The sequence below is a fragment of the Oncorhynchus kisutch genome, linkage group LG3 (assembly GCF_002021735.2).
Source record: "Oncorhynchus kisutch isolate 150728-3 linkage group LG3, Okis_V2, whole genome shotgun sequence".
In the NCBI taxonomy this organism is placed as follows: Eukaryota; Metazoa; Chordata; class Actinopteri; order Salmoniformes; family Salmonidae; genus Oncorhynchus; species Oncorhynchus kisutch.
Genome location: NC_034176.2, coordinates 18,433,978 through 18,451,870, shown reverse-complemented (window position 1 = coordinate 18,451,870; position 17,893 = coordinate 18,433,978). Strand labels below are relative to the sequence as shown.

Here is a 17,893-nt window from a genome sequence, read left to right as displayed (position 1 = left end):
TGTGGGGTTGGATAGGGATGTATGGGGTTGGATAGGGATGTATGGGGTTGGATAGGGATGTATGGGGTTGTATAGGGATGTATGGGGTTGGATAGGGATGTATGGGGTTGGATAGGGATGTGTGGGGTTGTAATAGGGTTGGATAGGGATGTATGGGGTTGGATATGGATGTATGGGGTTGGATAGGGATGTATGGGGTTGTAATAGGGATGTATGGGGTTGTATGGGGTTGGATAGGGTTGTATGGGGTTGCAATAGGGTTGTAATAGGGTTGTATAGGGTTGTATGGGGTTGCAATAGGGTTGTATAGGGTTGTATGGGGTTGGATATGGATGTAATGGGGTTGGATAGGGATGTAATGGGGTTGGATAGGGCTGTATGGGGTTGGATAGGGAGGTAAAGGGTTGGATAGGGATGTGTGGGGTTGGAAAGGGATGTGTGGGGTTGGAAAGGGTTGGATAGGGATGTGTGGGGTTGGATAGGGATGTGTGGGGTTGGATAGGGATGTGTGGGATTGGATAGGGATGTGTGGGGTTGGATAGGGATGTGTGGGGTTGGATAGGGCTGTGTGGGATTGGATAGGAATGTATAGGGTTGGATAGGGATGTAAAGGGTTGTATATGGATATATGGGGCTGTATAGGTTTGTTTGCAAGCAAAATACTGTATATCCGTGAAACAGAAGACATTGTTATGTGGCCAATGGCAACTGTCCATCTCTCTTGTCCTTGTCAGACAAATAAGATTCCAATCTAAAGAGTGACAGTCTGAGGGGGTTTTAACATTTATACAGTTTTGTTCATTTTGTCCTCTTGTATTTAAGAAAAGTAAGACGGTATATCACAGCTAAAGACCAATGTTTAGGACTATCATGTACACAGCATGGATGAGGTTGTAACTAAAGGAGATTTGTAACTAGATGAGGTTTGTAACTATGCAACAGGTCACTTGTTGAAGGTTGTGATTGTCAGTTCCTTTTGAGATGTCAATTTCTGAACAAAGAGATCGATACCACTGCGTATCGATGCCTAGAGCATATCGGTAAGTGGACCCTACAACAGAGAGGATTCTGGGAAGGCTCCATTAGTAACAGTAACTGGACTAGGATGTACAGTAGACTCAGACTGGGTCCATTGTGATGGAAGAGAGTTCCATAGAAATGTCTTCCATTGCAGTCCTCTGATAGCTTCTTCCCTCCTTAGCAACCATTACCATGTCCCACTTTAGCCAGTTCATGTAGGATAAATCCACACAGAGCATTAAGAGTGGTCCCTTAGTTCGATGGCACATTCGTATTCACACAGTGCTCTTTCTCACACTGGCAGTTCTCTCACTGCCAACTACACCCACACCGAAGGCCCATGCACACAATGCTGCTTTGTAATGCACAACATCATTGTATGACCAATGTTGAATACCTGTATAGCATTGTTCCATTTGCTCTGGTACAGAAGGACATCCATTGTCTTTGTGGAATGGATGATATTTATTGGACCTACTGTGTATATCACGTGGCAGGCAGGAAATTCAACAGTGACTGTGTGCAAGGACTCAGACTGTATGTGGCTGTTTGTCTAAAATAACACCCTATTCCCTATATAGTGCACTACTTTTGACCAAAGCCCAATACGGGCCCTGGTCAAAAGTAGTGCACTATTATGGATGCACACATACACACTCAATACTGTCAGCATAATCAATTTAATCACTCACTTTGAATTTGATTCAGACCTCGATTCAGACCAAAGAATTTACAAGAAATACAAAATGGGCATGGTGAACATACAGTAGATATCAAAAATTATAAATAGAACAAAACAAATAGCAATGAGCATATGACCAAACCAATAAAATGCTATGTGTGTGGGGTGGGGGGGTGGGGGGGGGGGGGGGGGGGGGGGGTTGAGGAGCCCATAGAAATGCGAGGTGTGTGAAGTAAAGAGCTGTGGGTTCTAAAACCGTCCAGACCTCACTATGATGGATGTTATCTCTCTATTTCCCTGCAGACATTCAGGCCTCGTGCTCTCCCTCTTCACTCTTCTCTATCTCGCTGTCTCTCTCCTTCTCCCCACTTCCTCATCTCCTTTCCCTCCCATAAAACAATGTCTTACATGTCTGAGGGGAGACTGTGCTAATGGCCAACATGAGCTCCTTAATGAAATATACATTACACCATTACTGACAAGGGCTGGGGCTGCGTGGCTAAAGCACTGTGGCCAGGACTAAAATAATAAAACATGCACAATTAAATTTCCTTCAGAAGCCTTTTGAGTGTTTATGTAGTAGGGGGTGGAGATGTGTGTGTGTGTCATGATTCTACCACAGTTGACCCAACCACGCCTAAACGGAGATCCTCACCACTAACAATGAAAGGACCATCTCACACAGACCCCGCCCAAACTCTCTTTCTCAGTTAGAACATTTTTAGTGGGGACCCCATTTCTTTCATCAGAATTTATGAGGATCCCATTTTTTTCCCCCAAGAATTTCTTTACGACCCCACCCAAAATTTTATGACTCAACCTTAAAATCATAGAATTTTTACATTCACAATTAACATTAAATTCATTGCATTTTCATATCTTACCAAAATGAAAAGAAACAAATAAATAAATATACTGAATAAAATGTTTTTCAAATGATCTTATATTGTCCCATACAATAATCTGTGCTCTTAATTTTTTGGTCCCCCCAACCTCCATTTGTTGCCCTGACTTTGAATACCACTTAGTTATAGCATTTCATTTGTTGTTGTTTGTCAGCATGAGGGGAAATGTCTTATGTCATGCCTTGTTGACATGAGGGGAAATAATAGTCTGGTTGCTTCTATGTCTCCTCAGATGGTGCAATGCGTCTCAAGTCTTTTCAGGACATCGCTGGGGTCTGGTAGCTGTATGTCCGGTATGTACAGAGACAAAATCACCCATCTGCAGTGGAGGCACCTCTTCTGGACTCCAGGGGTTTTATTTACAGAAGGATGGAGTTTCCAGAAACCAATTGGACCAAATGGCACCTCCCACTGCCTGCTCGTATATACTATAGTACAGCCCTCTTAGCCATTTACAGTAGACCATTTAGGCGCCGTTAAAAAGCCTTTGAAGAAATGGGAGAAGCCTTCCCACTGCAAACCATTCTTAATGTCTCTTGAGTAGGAAGAAAATAGATGGTGGGTAAAGAGATGCATGACAGAGTAGAAGTAGGAAGAAAGTATGAGAGAGAGGGGGAGGGTAGGGTAGGGCACAAGGGAATAGTTGGGGAATCTTCTGATTGCCTTAAAGAGTTTGATCGTAGCTTCAAACACACACTCAACCATGCGCACACACACACACTCTCTCTCTCTCAGCCAAGGATGTCCAGGTAGACAGGAGAGGCCTTGGCTAGGTTGAGCAGTAAGCTGTGGATATCTTTGATGTGGTGTCTCATGTGGGGTTCCCTCTGCCAGCACCCCAGCATCAGGTCGTACACCTCTTTGGGACAGGTGCGAGGCCGCTGCAGGACACGCCCCTGTGTAATACACTCAATCACCTGTGGGTGTGGGGGAGACACAAGGTTAGGATCACTTTATGTACACTGAACAAAAATACAAATGCAACAATTTCTTAGATTTTACTGAGTTACAGTTCATATAAGGAAATCAGTAAATTGAATTAATTAATTAGGCCCTAATCTATGACTGGGAATACAGATATGCATCTGTTGATCACAGACACCTTAAAACAAAAGGTAGGGGTGTGGATCAGAAAACCAGTCAGTATCTGCTGTGACCACCATTTATCTCCTTTGCATAGAGTTGATCAGGCTGTGGAAGGTTGTCCCACTCCTCTTCAATGGCTGTGCGAAGTTGCTTGATATTGGCGGGAACTGGAACAAGCTGCCGTACACATCGATCCAGATCATCCCAAACATGCTCAATGGGTAACGTGTCTGGTGAGTATGCACGCCATGGAATAACTTTGACATTTTCTGCTTCCAGGAATTGTGTACAGATCCTTGCGACATGTGGCGTGCATTATCATGCTGAAACATGAGGTGATGGCAGCGGATGAATGGCATAACAAGGATCTCAGGATCTCGTCACGATAATTGCCATTGATAAAATGCAATTGTGTTCATTGTCCGTAGCTTATGCCTGCCCATACCATAACCCCACCGCCACCATGGGGCACTCTGTTCACAATGTTGACATTAGCAAACCGCTCGCCCACACGCCGCCATCTGCTCAGTACAGTTGAAACCGGGATTCATCCGTGAAGAGCATACTTCTCCAGCATGCCAGTGGACATCGAAGGTGAGCATTTGCCCCCTGAAGTCGGTTACAAAGACAAACTGCAGTCAAGTTAAGACCCTGGTGAGGACAACGAGCACGCAGATGAACTTCCCTGAGACGGTATCTGACAGTTTGTGCAGAAAATCTTTGGTTGTGCAAACCCACAGTTTCCTCAGCTGTCTGAGTGCCTGGTCTCAGACGATCCTGCAGGTGAAGAACCTGGGCTGCCGTGACTACACGTGGTCTGCAGTTCTGAGGCTGGTTGGACATACTGCCCAATTCTCTTAAACGACGTTGGAGGCGGCTTATGGTAGAGAAATTAACATTACATTCTCTGGCAACAGCTCTGGTGGACATTTCTTGCAGTCCGCATTCCAATTGCATGCTCCCTCAAAACTTGAGACATCTGTGGCATTGTGTTGTGTGACAAAACTGCACGTTTTAGAGTGCCATTTTATTGTCCCCAGCACAAGGTGCACCTGCATTATGATCATGCCGTTTAATCATCTTCTTGATATGCGACACCTGTCGGGTGGATGGATTATTTTGGCAAAGGAGAAATGCACTCTAACAGTGATGTGAACAAATTTGTACACAACATTTGTGAGAAATAAGCTTTTTGTGTGTATGGAACATTTCTGGGCTCTTTTATTTCAGCTCATGAAACATGGGACCAACACTTTACGTGTTGCGTTTATATTTTTGTTCAGTATAGATCAGTAAGTATCTGATATACAAGCTTTATGGATATACATTGGGGCAAAAAAAGTATTTAGTCAGCCACCAATTGTTCTCCCACTTAAAAAGATGAGAGAGGCCTGTAATTTTCATCATAAGTACACTTCAACTATTACAGACAAAATTAGAAAAAAAATTCCAGAAAATCACATTGTAGGATTTTTTATGAATTTATTTGCAAATTATGGTGGAACATAAGTATTTGGTCAATAACAAAAGTTTATCTCAATACTTTGTTATATACCCTTTGTTGCAATGACAGAGGTCAAACGTTTTCTGTAAGTCTTCACAAGGTTTTCACACACTGTTGCTGGTATTTTGGCCCATTCCTCCATGCAGATCTCCTCGAGAGCAGTGATGTTTTGGGGCTGTTGCTGGGCAACACGGACTTTCAACTCCCTCCAAAGATTTTCTATGGTGTTGAGATCTGGAGACTGGCTAGGCCACTCAAGGACCTTGAAATGCTTCTTACGAAGCCACTCCTTCGTTGCCCGGGCGGTGTGTTTGGGATCATTGTCATGCTGAAAGACCCAGCCACGTTTCATCTTCAATGCCCTTGCTGATGGAAGGAGGTTTTCACTCAAAATCTCACGATACATGGCCCCATTCATTCTTTCCTTTACACGGATCAGTCGTCCTGGTCCCTTTGCAGAAAAACAGCCCCAAAGCATGATGTTTCCACCCCCATGCTTCACAGTAGGTATGGTGTTCTTTGGATGCCACTCAGCATTCTTTGTCCTCCAAACACGACGAGTTGAGTTTTTACCAAAAAGTTAAATTTTTGTTTCATCTGACCATATGACATTCTCCCAATCTTCTTCTGGATCATCCAAATGCTCTCTAGCAAACTTCAGACGGGCCTGGACATGTACTGGCTTAAGCAGGTGGACACGTCTGGCACTGCAGGATTTGAGTCCCTGGCGGCGTAGTGTGTTACTGATGGTAGGCTTTGTTACTTTGGTCCCAGCTCTCTGCAGGTCATTCACTAGGTCCCCCCGTGTGGTTCTGGGATTTTTTTCTCACTGTTCTTGTGATCATTTTGACCCCACGGGGTGAGATCTTGCGTGGAGCCCCAGATCGAGGGAGATGATCAGTGGTCTTGTATGTCTTCCATTTCCTAATAATTGCTCCCCCAGTTGATTTCTTCAAACCAAGCGGCTTACCTATTGCAGATTCAGTCTTCCCAGCCTGGTGCAGGTCTACAATTTTGTTTCTGGTGTCCTTTGACAGCTCTTTGGTCTTGGCCATAGTGGAGTTTGGAGTGTGACTGTTTGAGGTTGTGGACAGGTGTCTTATATACTGATAACAAGTTCAAACTGGTGCCATTAATACAGGTAACGAGTGGAGGACAGAGGATCCTCTTAAAGAAGTTACAGGTCTGTGAGAGCCAGAAATCTTGCTTGTTTGTAGGTGACCAAATACTTATTTTCCACCATAATTTTCAAATAAATTCATTAAAAATCCTACAATGTGATTTTCTGGATTTCTTTTTCTAATTTTGTCTGTCATAGTTGAAATGTACCTATGATGGAAATCACAGGCCTCTCTCATCTTTTTAAGTGGGAGAACTTGCACAATTGGTGGCTGACTAAATACTTTTTTGCCCCACAGTAGCTCCATCTTGCCATCTGATAGACCAGATGGAAGCCTTTCAGATCTATACACATGCCTTGGGGGTATAAGCTAAGACTAGGGTCAATTTGGCTTTGGGGTTAGGGGGTTACAGCCTTTTTTAGGGAAGTAACCAGAGATGGGGTTAGGGGGTTCTGAATAGGTGTAACACAGCTACGACCAACAGGGATTTTTCGTTGCCGGTTAGGAGAACTTACGTAGCAGGTTAGAAGAATTAACGTAGCAGGTTACGAAAAGGGTTAGGGTTAGCTAAAATGTTGTCCTAAACTGCTAAGAAAAGTCACTTCCGGTCCTAGCTGTACTCCATCCAGTCACAACCAGGATAGGGTCACGGTTGGGTGTTAAAGGTACTGTAAAATATAATTGGCCATTCTGTTGGAAAGCTTTGCCAAAGGAATGACTGTGAGGGTAGACTCCAGTTAGCGGTAGCCTGGATGCTAGTCTGTTCTGCTTTCTTGCCACTTCCTCATGGAACTGTTGTAAGGTGGCGGCAAGAGAACAGAAACAGCCTGGCACCCAGGCTACGATGGAGGTAGAGTATAGTCAGAGTTGGGGTTAGGGTTGCGGTTAGCTTAGAGGTGAGACTGACCTCGTTGTTGGAGAGCTGGTACCAGGGCTGTTTGCCGTAGGTGAAGATCTCCCAGAGGACCACGCCCAGACTCCACACGTCACTCTCCGTGGTGAACTTCCTGTACATGATGCTCTCTGGAGGCATCCAGCGGATGGGCAGCATGGTGTGACCCCCCACCTACATTAACACAAACACAGTCAGCCTGGACGCTTTATTTGAACGGTACAGAAATGACAATATATTTTCTGTGAAACTACTTGGTAAAATGGTCATAAAACATATATTACCTTCAAATTACTTTTTATTTCTTTGCAATTCATTAAATCAAGTGCAACTATGCATCCTTTGGTACCTAGTCACCAGTTGTGTTGCATTCCTTGAGGTAAGAATGCAACTCTAACCCCAACCCATTGGTATCTCAATCCCATACGTTTCAATCACAAATTAGGTCAATAAATGCCAGTTGAAACCAAGGGTTGGAACTGGTTCAGAACCAAAAATCGTAAAAGAACAAAATTTTGAGGAACAGAATAAGGAACGTGAACAAAAGTGACCGTTATTTTTAAAAGCATGGGAACTGGTTAATAACGTTCTTTTACATTCCGGGCATTTTTTCCGGTCCCACAATAAAACGCAACAAAGTGCCTATGCAAAGCCCTTGCCAGCGTGTGTCCAGGCTACCTGCCCCTCCCCCCACGAAACAAGCTACTGTACCCTATTGACGTTACAAGCAGGATTCAGCCATTAGGGAGTGCGATTTTTAATTAAAGAAGAATGGATTCACTTTTTCAATGCTAGTTAAGGATACTATATTTATCACTTTTCACACTGGACAAGATATGTTTTTTATTTTAATTCTGGTGCCGCTCTGCACACACAAGCTTGGGTCCACAGTTAAGACAACTCTCGGAAGATCCTGTATAGAAGCCGCTCCTCCATAGGTATAATTCTGTGGGACTAATTCAGATAATGCATGTCATAACAAGATGCCCAGTGCTTCAAGCCAAGCCTTCTCCTCCACGCTCTCTCGCTCTTCCCACACACAAAATGTCAGTCACATCTCGTGCCCTACACTTGTCTGTCCAATGCATGTAGACTAAACAACTATAGCTTGCCCACTTCATAGCAAGCTTAAGCTGCTCTATCCTCACTGATTGGTGAAGTAATTTAATGTTGAGCTAAATAAAGAAAAATATATATCTCAGAGATTTAAAAAGGAACAGAAAGGAATGACATAAACTGTTACATTTTGGGGGTTTGAATCAGTTCAATATTGTATTTTTCTGGTCGGAACAGTAGAACGGAACAACAAAAAAAGAATGGTTCTGTTCAGAACGGTTTCAACCCTGGTTGAAACAGTACTCTAAAATAAAGTGCAAATAAAAAGAAACGCAGTTATTCAAAACTAAAAATGGTAAAATAATAGGGTACATTGTTTTTCCAACTGTTGTGTCTAACACACAGACAAATATAGTTATGAGCACTAAAAGGTTATGCTCAGTTTTTCAAAATGTCTTGCTGCAGCAAGGTACATAGTTAATGTGACAAACAAGCAATTATCTAACAATAACCCATGCAATAAAATACATGTCTGAAATATGTCCCTGACCCTTACCATCCCAGACACTGCGCAAGACAGGAAGTTGTGGCCCACTCAGCCCTGAATGGTCTTTTCCTTTACTTTACTAGTCCATTAAAGCCAAGAGATAGTCATCACCGGTGTGTGTTTTTCTGTGAAAACCAATCTAGCTCTAGTCCGCCTTCTCAAAGGCTCTTTCCTCCTCCTCAACACATAACTCACTTTAAGTGTTTTCACATAACTAAAACCCCACTTGAGTTTCCAAGGAGAGATACTGTGTGTGTATGTTTGTTGCGATAAATTCATGGTCAAGTGGGGTTGAGGCCAACATCCAGTGAGTGTCTCATTTAGTTAGTGTGGTTTAGTTTGAAATATTAATGCTGCTTTCCTGATCTTAGTGTCTCCACTTTTTGTGTTTGTGTGTATGCTTGTTGCTTGTGTTTGTATGTGCTTGCTTGTGTTTATGGCTCTGTGTGTATGCGCATGTTTGATTGTGTGTGTGTGTGTGTTTGTTTGTGTTTATCTGTGTGTGCATGTGTGTGTTTTGTGCATTTGTGTGTTACTTTGTGAGGTAGAAAAGCCCCTGATTAATTGTTCTTAACATCCTGAGTTCATCAAATATTAAGAGAAGCAGTTTTACTAGCCTGTTCAGAGGGCACAATGGTTTTTAGAGTTCAATAGAGCTCTCTCTCCAGCCGGGTCGAGGCAGATCCACTTCAGTATTCTTAGGGGCAACATGAGCGCCTATTAACAATATCATCTAGTAGGCTCTCGGCTTGCTAGGGCGTTGTGGATGGGGATAGAGGAAGGGCTTAAAATGCGAGCTATGGCTACGAGGACTGCGGGTTCAATCTGAGCTACAGCTCCGAGGATCGCGGGTTCAATCCCCGTGCTAGGCACTCGTTTTTTCCCTTCCATTTGAACCCTATCCCAAACCTTAACCCTTACCTTAATCAGTCAGAATTAATGCCTAAACTTAACCGCAGAGTCTTGACAGAAATATGTTGAATATTGAAGTCAGACCATGAGATCTTATTGCTCTCAGAATTATTAATGAATATTTATAACTAACCCACTGCTTGTCTGTGCCAGAAAACCTCAAAGAAGAAGAAAACGAGGAATTGTGAATTTAGAGTTTAGAGGCCGCGGTATCCATGGCAACCAGGCGGGTTTGAAAGAGAGCTTTTGGGATGCTTTAGACTGGCTGCATGGGAGGGGCTTCACTAGGAGACTACTCCTCCTCCTTGTTCCAGTAGACTGAACTGAATTGCCCTGTGTTTCTATGGAGATGGTAATTCTACTGGGAATTACTGTGTTTTTATACCCAGGAGTGGATGCAATGAAGCCCTGTCTGTCGGTCTGTAATTAAAGAGCATACAGGTTTGTGTATCCATGTGGATTAAAGAGAAATTATAAAAGAGGCTGCTCTTGGGTTGATGGGTGGGTGGGTTGATGGGTGGGTGGGTTGGTTGGTTGGTTGGTTGGCTTCCGCAGCTGTCCATCAAAGCCCTGGGAGGGTGCAATGTGACATCACTGGGCACTATAGTGAATAGGGTACCATTTCAGATGCAGCCACTGTCAGGCATAATCTCTAGACAGGAAGCAACTTGGGCTGGTCTACCTTTTGATCCCTCCTATTACATCCTTGTTCATCATTCTTTCACCCAACTGTTGGGGGAAAGCAGCTTTCAGTCTCTTTCTCGGCATATCTCTATCATTGGCTCCTCTCTCTTTTCTCATGTCTTTCTCTCCACACTCAGTCCCTTCTCTCCACTCTGAAACCATCCTTCTCATGTTTTCTCCCATACCCCTCCTCTTGCATCTTTATTTGTGTTGATTTATTTCACTTGCCCCAACCCTCCCCCTTATCTCTCTCTCGCTCTTGCTCTCTCTCTCTCTTTGTAGTAGTGGAGCTGCATACTAATATAAGTTATTTAATTACTTTTTTCATAGGGACTGTCTGATATAACTTATGCTCTGTGCTGCCTTTGCCCGTTGCTATGGCGACTCCTCCAGTGGTTAACTTTACTGAGAGGGTGTGTGTGTATGTGTGGGTGTGTATATGGGGAGGTGGATAGCAGTTGTATGTTGTCACACACACTAATAGTGAAATCAAAGAGAGGGGAGGCAGGGAAGCAGGTGGAGAATGTGTGGAAGAGACAGGGTCTGTTACATCTATACACTGACATCTACTTATAAGGCCTCTGCAGTGTTTCTCCACCTCCCGTTCGGGACAGTCCATAAAGAATGTTGCCGCTGACCGACCAATCAATCAGTTAGTTAAATACTTGGTTGGTTAGTTAGCTGGTACCAATTCAATACTATTTGTTATTGAATCAGTTCTGAGACGTAGGCAGACTATATAGGCTGCTGGTCCGGTGGAACATCGAACGTTGAGAAACACTGCTCTATGCAGCTTTCATCTTCTAGATTTGATTTATTTAAATTTATTTAACCATTATTTAACTAGGCAAGTCAGTTAAGAACAAATTCTTAAACATACCAGGCCCAGGGCCTACTGATTGATTCATGCCCATGCAGGGAGAGAGAGAGAGGCCCATGCAAAGGGAAGTAGTAGGGGGCCAAGAAAAAAGAGGGCGACACATACACTTACCCTGTAGTAGTCCGTGCTGTACACATCTCGGGACATGCCGAAGTCACCGATCTTCACCAGCAGGTTCTCTCCCACCAGACAGTTACGTGTGGCCAGGTCTCGGTGGACAAAGTGCTGGGAGGCCAGGTAGACCATGCCTGCAGCAATCTGCTGGGCGATGTGCAGCATCTGGGACTGGGTCAACACCACGGGCCTATTGGTCGGACCGTCGCCCATCATCACGGAGTCGGGACCGTGAGCCCTACGGAATGAGAGGAATTCCATTGAAATTCCGAATCACAACCTGAAAGGTGACATTTATTTTCAACTTTATTTATAAATGTTTTACTTCTTGCGTTGGGAGTTTTAACTCACTTCCTGTAATGGCTTCATTGAAATAGATCATGACCAACATCAGTCAATAGAGATTTAGTGGGATTTTTTGCAGTGGTGGTGGGGTGGGGGGATTCCGACCCGAGTTAAAGCTGCAATATCTAACTTTTTGGGCGACCCGACCAAATTCACATAGAATTGTGAGTTACAGATCTGTCATTCTCATTGAAAGCAGGTCTAAGAAGCGGTATATCTGTTCTATGTGTGTTATTTCTATGCTTCCTGTTCTTAAGTTTATTTTTTTCCGTCTTGTACTTTAGGTTTGGTACACCAGCTTCAAACAGCTAAAAATACCATATTTTTGGTTACGTAAAATATATTTCACAGCAGTTTAGATGGTACAATGATTCTCTACACTATAAACTGAAAAGAGACGAACTGTTAGAATTTTATCAACCAGGAAATGACGGTGCGATTTCTGCATAGTGCATCTATAAACTCGTGGAAATGGAACGTAATTCTATTTTCTGCACTTACTGTCACGCCCTGGTCTTAGTATTTTGTGTTTATATATTTATTTGGTCAGGCCAGGGTGTGACATGGGTTTATTTTGTGTTGTGTTTTTGTATTGGGGTTTTAGTAGGTATTGGGATTGTGGCTGAGTAGGGGTGTCTAGCATAGTCTATGGCTGCCTGAGGTTCTCAATCAGAGTCAGGTGATTCTCGTTGTCTCTGATTGGGAACCATATTTAGGTAGCCTGGGTTTCACTGTGGTTTTGTGGGTGATTGTTCCTGTCTTTGTGTTTGCACCAGATAGGGCTGTTTCGGTTTTCATTATTTCATTTCGTTAGTTTTGTAGTTTCTGTATGTATAGGTTTTCCTTCATTAAAATATATCATGAATCATCATCACGCTGCATTTTGGTCCGATCCTTGTTCTACCTCTTCGTCAGAGGAGGAGATAGAAGAGAGCCATTACACGTATTCGGACCTTTAACTTAAGCATTAGAATAGTATGCTATTAACCCGATATTCGTTGGGGTTGGAGATCAAAGAAATGAATCTGTGGTGGAGGTGTGTATACAGATATGCCGTATTCTGACTTTGACTTAATTCCCTCATAATTCCACCACCTTTATGCAAGAGGAATCCATGAATAAGGTCTAGTGAACCTCCCGGTTCCAAATGGAAAAAGCATCTACTTACTTTTTTCTGATATAAATTAAAGCATTCTCCATGCTCTGTAATTTATAAATTGATAAGAACTATTGATGAGAGCTAGGTAAATTAGTCATCTGTTTGGAGAAGGGGATTGAAAATACACATAGCAAATGGTTTTAGATGATTTTTCCTTATGATCCCAGAAGACGAATGTGAAACCAGTCATATGGAAGCAAACTGAAAATCATATCAAAATGACATGTATTGCGGCCCATTTTCCACAGTTAAGTAGGGTATAAATAGCTGTACCGTTATTCAGAATTTGTATTGTATGCCCTCATAATCTGTGTGGATGAAATTTGGAGACCCAAGCTATAGACTTCTTTAGGGCCAAGCCTGCCAAATTGATGTATGCAGTTTAGAATGTTTTAATTATATGCCTGGGCTTTTCTCCATTTTATTTTACAATTTGTATCATGTTAAATATTAGCCACTATCGTAGGCCACCATCAGTAATACCCACAAACATTTGTAACGGTCAATTTAGTTTCTTTTTGCATCATTCAATTAAGTTGACCTTTCTTTCCTCTGTCATGTCCATGTAGTTGTTCCTGAGGATTGCTAGCATTAGTGGATTCTATTAGGCTAACGTTGTGCAATAATTTGGGACATGTAGCCTATTTGAATCATTATGGAACTCAAACCACACCTAGCAGGTTAAACCTGGAGCCTGGTGCACGGTTCACGATGACTGAAACGTTGTCATACAGTTCCATGATTCGGGTAGATTTCTAGGACTATTGTTCAACACCTATTGTACACTTTTTTCTACCTTCCAATATTTCATGGATTCAACTTGAATATGACAACCTTCAAGATGAATCAAGCAACTGTATTTTGGATTCATCAATATATATTGTGCATAAATACTTCAAAAGAAAATGTCATACATTCTTTCCTGTCCCCCAAATTTGCCTAAATAATCTACAAAATCAGAGTAATTTCAAATCTACCAGTTGGTGCTGAAATTGAGACGAGTATGCATATATTTAGATGGCTTTCTTTCATTGATCCCTGTATTCTGAACCAGTTCTCTTTATGTATTTTTGTGAGTCTGTCGATAAAATTCTAATTAAAGATACATCTTATTTAAAGGGATGCCTTAAGATAAATGTACTGAAAACCCTATTGAATTAAAACTCCAGGAGAAAATCCGTTGTCCAGCAAGTGGGAGGGTTTTCAGCAGTTGAATTAAATATATTCCGTGCGTGCAAGGGAACCAGACTTGCCTTACACACCTGCTTAAGGCAAGTCTGAATACCACCTACTGAGAAGTGTGTAGGAAAGGAGTGTATAGGAAAGGAATAAATTGTCTAAGTCTGAATCGGGCCTTAATATGAACGTGCCCACAGAATTGTTTACCTGAGGAACTTGTTGAGGTCCCCGTGCTTCATATACTCAAAAACCATGATGAGGGGGTCGCTCTCCACACACACACCGTAGAACGTGACAATGTGCTGGTGCTGCAGGTTGGTCAGCAACTCAGCCTCTCGGTGGAAGTCCTTCCTTGCATTCTCACTAGCCTCTTTCAGGGTCTGAACACACAAACACACAGAGGTTACTATCCAATTTTTACTCAAATTGTAGTTTGTTAGACACCGAAAACATCATACTTAAACATTTTGCACACTGTGCACGGAGACTACTTACTGGGAATATTCTGCCACAAGATGTTTTTGGCTCAAATCCACCAAGTACAGACATAAGTAACTCTTAAAGTAAAAGTGAGTTATAGGAACTTAACCATAGCCCACAATTTTATCTTGTTGGTAATGACCAAGCAGAGATGTTGTATACTTCTGCATAGTAAGTTCAGTGTTATTTACAGAAGTAGTGTGGTTGGTTTTCGTGTTCTGATCTTTGCATTAGTGATCGTAAATCATGAAATCTGTCATAGCGATTTAAGTGCAGAGGCGAGAGAGAGTGTTTCAGGAAATGTAATAGGAACAGGAGAGAGCTAAGGAAGCCAAAGGATGACCCTCTGTTCTGACCCCCAGCTAGAACGCTGAGATGGCAGAAAAAGAGATTCCTCCACCCCCATCTTCAACCAATTAGATTTCAGGAAACAGAACTCATCAATTTGATCAGAACAGAACTGGAAGTGGATGAGTTTCCTAAAAACCTCAGAACTAACATGGTACCTTCTTTCTCTTAACAACCCAGACCCACACCACTATGAGAACATTAAAGTGCTTAGACAAATTCTGAAGTTCATTCACAACTAGAAGATTGACCACTAAACATTGATTTGGCATTGTTACTTTCTCGCGGCTGGGTTGTCCAGAGGAGTAAAAGTGCCGAATTAGCTACAAAGATTTCAGGAAACTCACTCCTGAATGCGAGTTACCTATGACGCTGTAGGACTGCCGGGACGTTGGAGAATTAAATCGCCTGTGTGACTGCTAGCATCCTTGCATGACTGCCAACGCCTTAGCTAATGTCACTACTGTTCCGTATCGTGATCGATGACTCCCTTGTGAGTTTGACCATAAACATGGAAGCTTAGCCTATATGGCTGCATGCTTGTGCATGCCTGTCCAATGTTTGCATGTAAAACCACTACCATTAGTGGATATGACTATGTTAGACCGTAGGAGCGGCAACTCGGAAAGTGCAAAGTCACATCTATCACCTTCAATGGCAGGTTTCTAGTAGATACAGGACATACTGCCCTGCCACTCAAGCCCCACTTCACACTTAGAATGCGGTGGGACACAGGAAGGAAAGACAGGAAGTCATGAGGAGGGGGTTCTCTCCCATGCCATGTTTTTTAAATTAAAACTCTCCTATAAGATCTCATTTCACCACATACTTTGAATGCTGGAATTTTTGATGGAAGCAGGCCATTGGCCGATTTTCCTACAGCAGTATCTAGGGGGTAGGGTTTGGGGGTCCATTTGGAAATTGGCCAAACGATGTAGCTTACAGTGGGTTGTGATAGACTGGAAAGAGCAGTGTTACCTTGACGGCTACCAGGATCTTTTCGAGCTCAGGAGACAGGTTATAGCACTCAGCCAGGAAAACCTTCCCAAACGCCCCCTCTCCCAACTCCCTCTTCAGCACTATGTTGTGTCTCTTGATGTGCTGGACAACTGCAACACAAAGAGAACCTAGTTATTACATATATCAGTGTGACTTCTGAATATGAATGCGGTAATCAGTATATATCTGAGAAGAGATGATGATATATGGTTGGATGAGGGGACTGGGAGCCGTCATTGGTTGTACCGAATGATCTATCTACTATTTTGTTGTCTTGATATTGATCGTGATGAGCTGTATTGTCTGATCACTGTTTTCAAAAGTAAAAGTTGCACAATTAGTGGTGCTTTGCGTCTTTTTATTGTGATTATAGTAACATCATGTCAGCTCCGTCTCTCAGCATAATAGCTATCATGTGGGAATCATCAGAAATAGATGTTTGAACGTCTATTTGAAATTGCGATTTTTGACTGAACAAACGCTGAAATCTGGCTGGTGTTGATACAGTAGCGGGATTCTCCCAGAGCTGCACCCACTTAACTCTCTATAGCACAAGGACAGTTGAGAACACCAAAACATATTCATCAGCAGGTTACTGTCTTCAGAGAGAAACAGGACACAAAACCTCAAGATTTATTTCTGATCTGATTAAGAAATGCATTTGAAGGAAAGCTCACCACTCAGTCTATTGCATTGCGGAGGGCTAGACTTTGAAGCTGTATCGAGCTGCACTAACTTACTGAGAACCATAACCCAATATTAAAGAGATAGGTAGAGAGAGAGTGTAGGCCATTAGGCCAGAATGTACAGACTCAAGACCTGAGCACAGCTTTGTTTGTGTGTGTTTGTGTGTGTGCATGTGCGTGCGTGCGTGTGTACGGGTGTGCTTGTGTGTGTTAACCTGATGACATCACATCTGTCATAACCACAGCTCAGGGAATTATGTAAGTACCCACAATTCCCTAAACATCTACCCAAAAAAGCCACAACTCACTACCACTGCTTACTAACTCTCTTCTTTATACACACATATTAATATCAATCATATAGCTCTGTTACTCAAACACGTTCTACTCACAACTCAACTATTTCCATCATTACAGTCATTACAACCATACAACTCAACCATTCCTGCCAATTAATGTACAGTAAATGTACATTTCCACAACCAAACGCCACACATTTACTACACGTATCATTCTCAGTAAGTTCAAATCAAACTTTATTTGTCACGTGCCGAATACAACAAGTGTAGACCTTACGGTGAAATGCTTACTTACAAGCCCTTAACCAACAGTGCAGTTCAAGAAGAGTTAAGAAAATATTTACCAAAAGTGAATACATGTCAAGAAGAGACAAAACCACACCCCTTCCCCTGTCTATCATTCTCCTTAGAGTTTTTGCTAATTAGTTGTGGCTTTTCCAAAGCCTCACTTCGGGACGGTGGTGTAGGGGTTGGCTTTAGACTTTAGTCACTACTTTCTGATGTCATTGGTGAATGGGAGACATACCACAGGAGAGGAGTAAACAACTTGATGAAAATACATTTGTAAATCACAATTTCCAGTACAATGCTAATAAGCCTTCTAAACCCAGAGACCAGGATGGAGATTAAAATTGATTCAATAAATGTTTTCCTCAGAAGTCTACACACAATACCCCATTATGACAAATTGGAAACAGGTTTTTAGAAATGTTTGCAAATGTATAAAAAAATATTTAAAAAATGAAATACCTTATTAACATAAGTATTCAGACCCTTTGCTATGAGCCACGAAATTAAGCTCAGGTGCATCCTGTTTCCATTGATCATCCTTGAGGTGTTTCTACAACTTAATTGGAGTCCACCTGTAGTGAATTCAATTGATTGGACATGATTTGGAAAGGCACACAACTGTCTATACAAGGTCCCACAGTTGACAGTGCATGTCACAGCAAAAACGAAGCCATGAGGTCGAAGGAATTGTCCGTAGAGCTCCG

The 17,893-nt window shown here is 42.4% G+C and overlaps 1 protein-coding gene across 2 annotated transcripts in view; it reads right to left on the bottom strand.

The window, feature by feature from the left end:
* Window positions 1-1,900: 1,900 nt before the first annotated feature.
* Window positions 1,901-17,893, bottom strand: part of ntrk2a (neurotrophic tyrosine kinase, receptor, type 2a) — a 55,437-nt gene continuing 39,444 nt past the window's right edge. The window contains exons 14-18 of one of the 2 annotated variants that reach the window (XM_020468887.2): window positions 15,893-16,023; window positions 14,294-14,466; window positions 11,395-11,641; window positions 7,226-7,384; window positions 1,901-3,524 (exon numbers count right to left, since the gene is read on the bottom strand). In XM_020468887.2, coding sequence (XP_020324476.1) covers window positions 3,339-3,524; window positions 7,226-7,384; window positions 11,395-11,641; window positions 14,294-14,466; window positions 15,893-16,023 — 896 coding nt within the window. In that variant the 3' untranslated portion in view covers window positions 1,901-3,338. The remainder of the gene's footprint in view (window positions 3,525-7,225; window positions 7,385-11,394; window positions 11,642-14,293; window positions 14,467-15,892; window positions 16,024-17,893) is intronic. The other variant, XM_020468894.2, reaches the window with a different exon arrangement.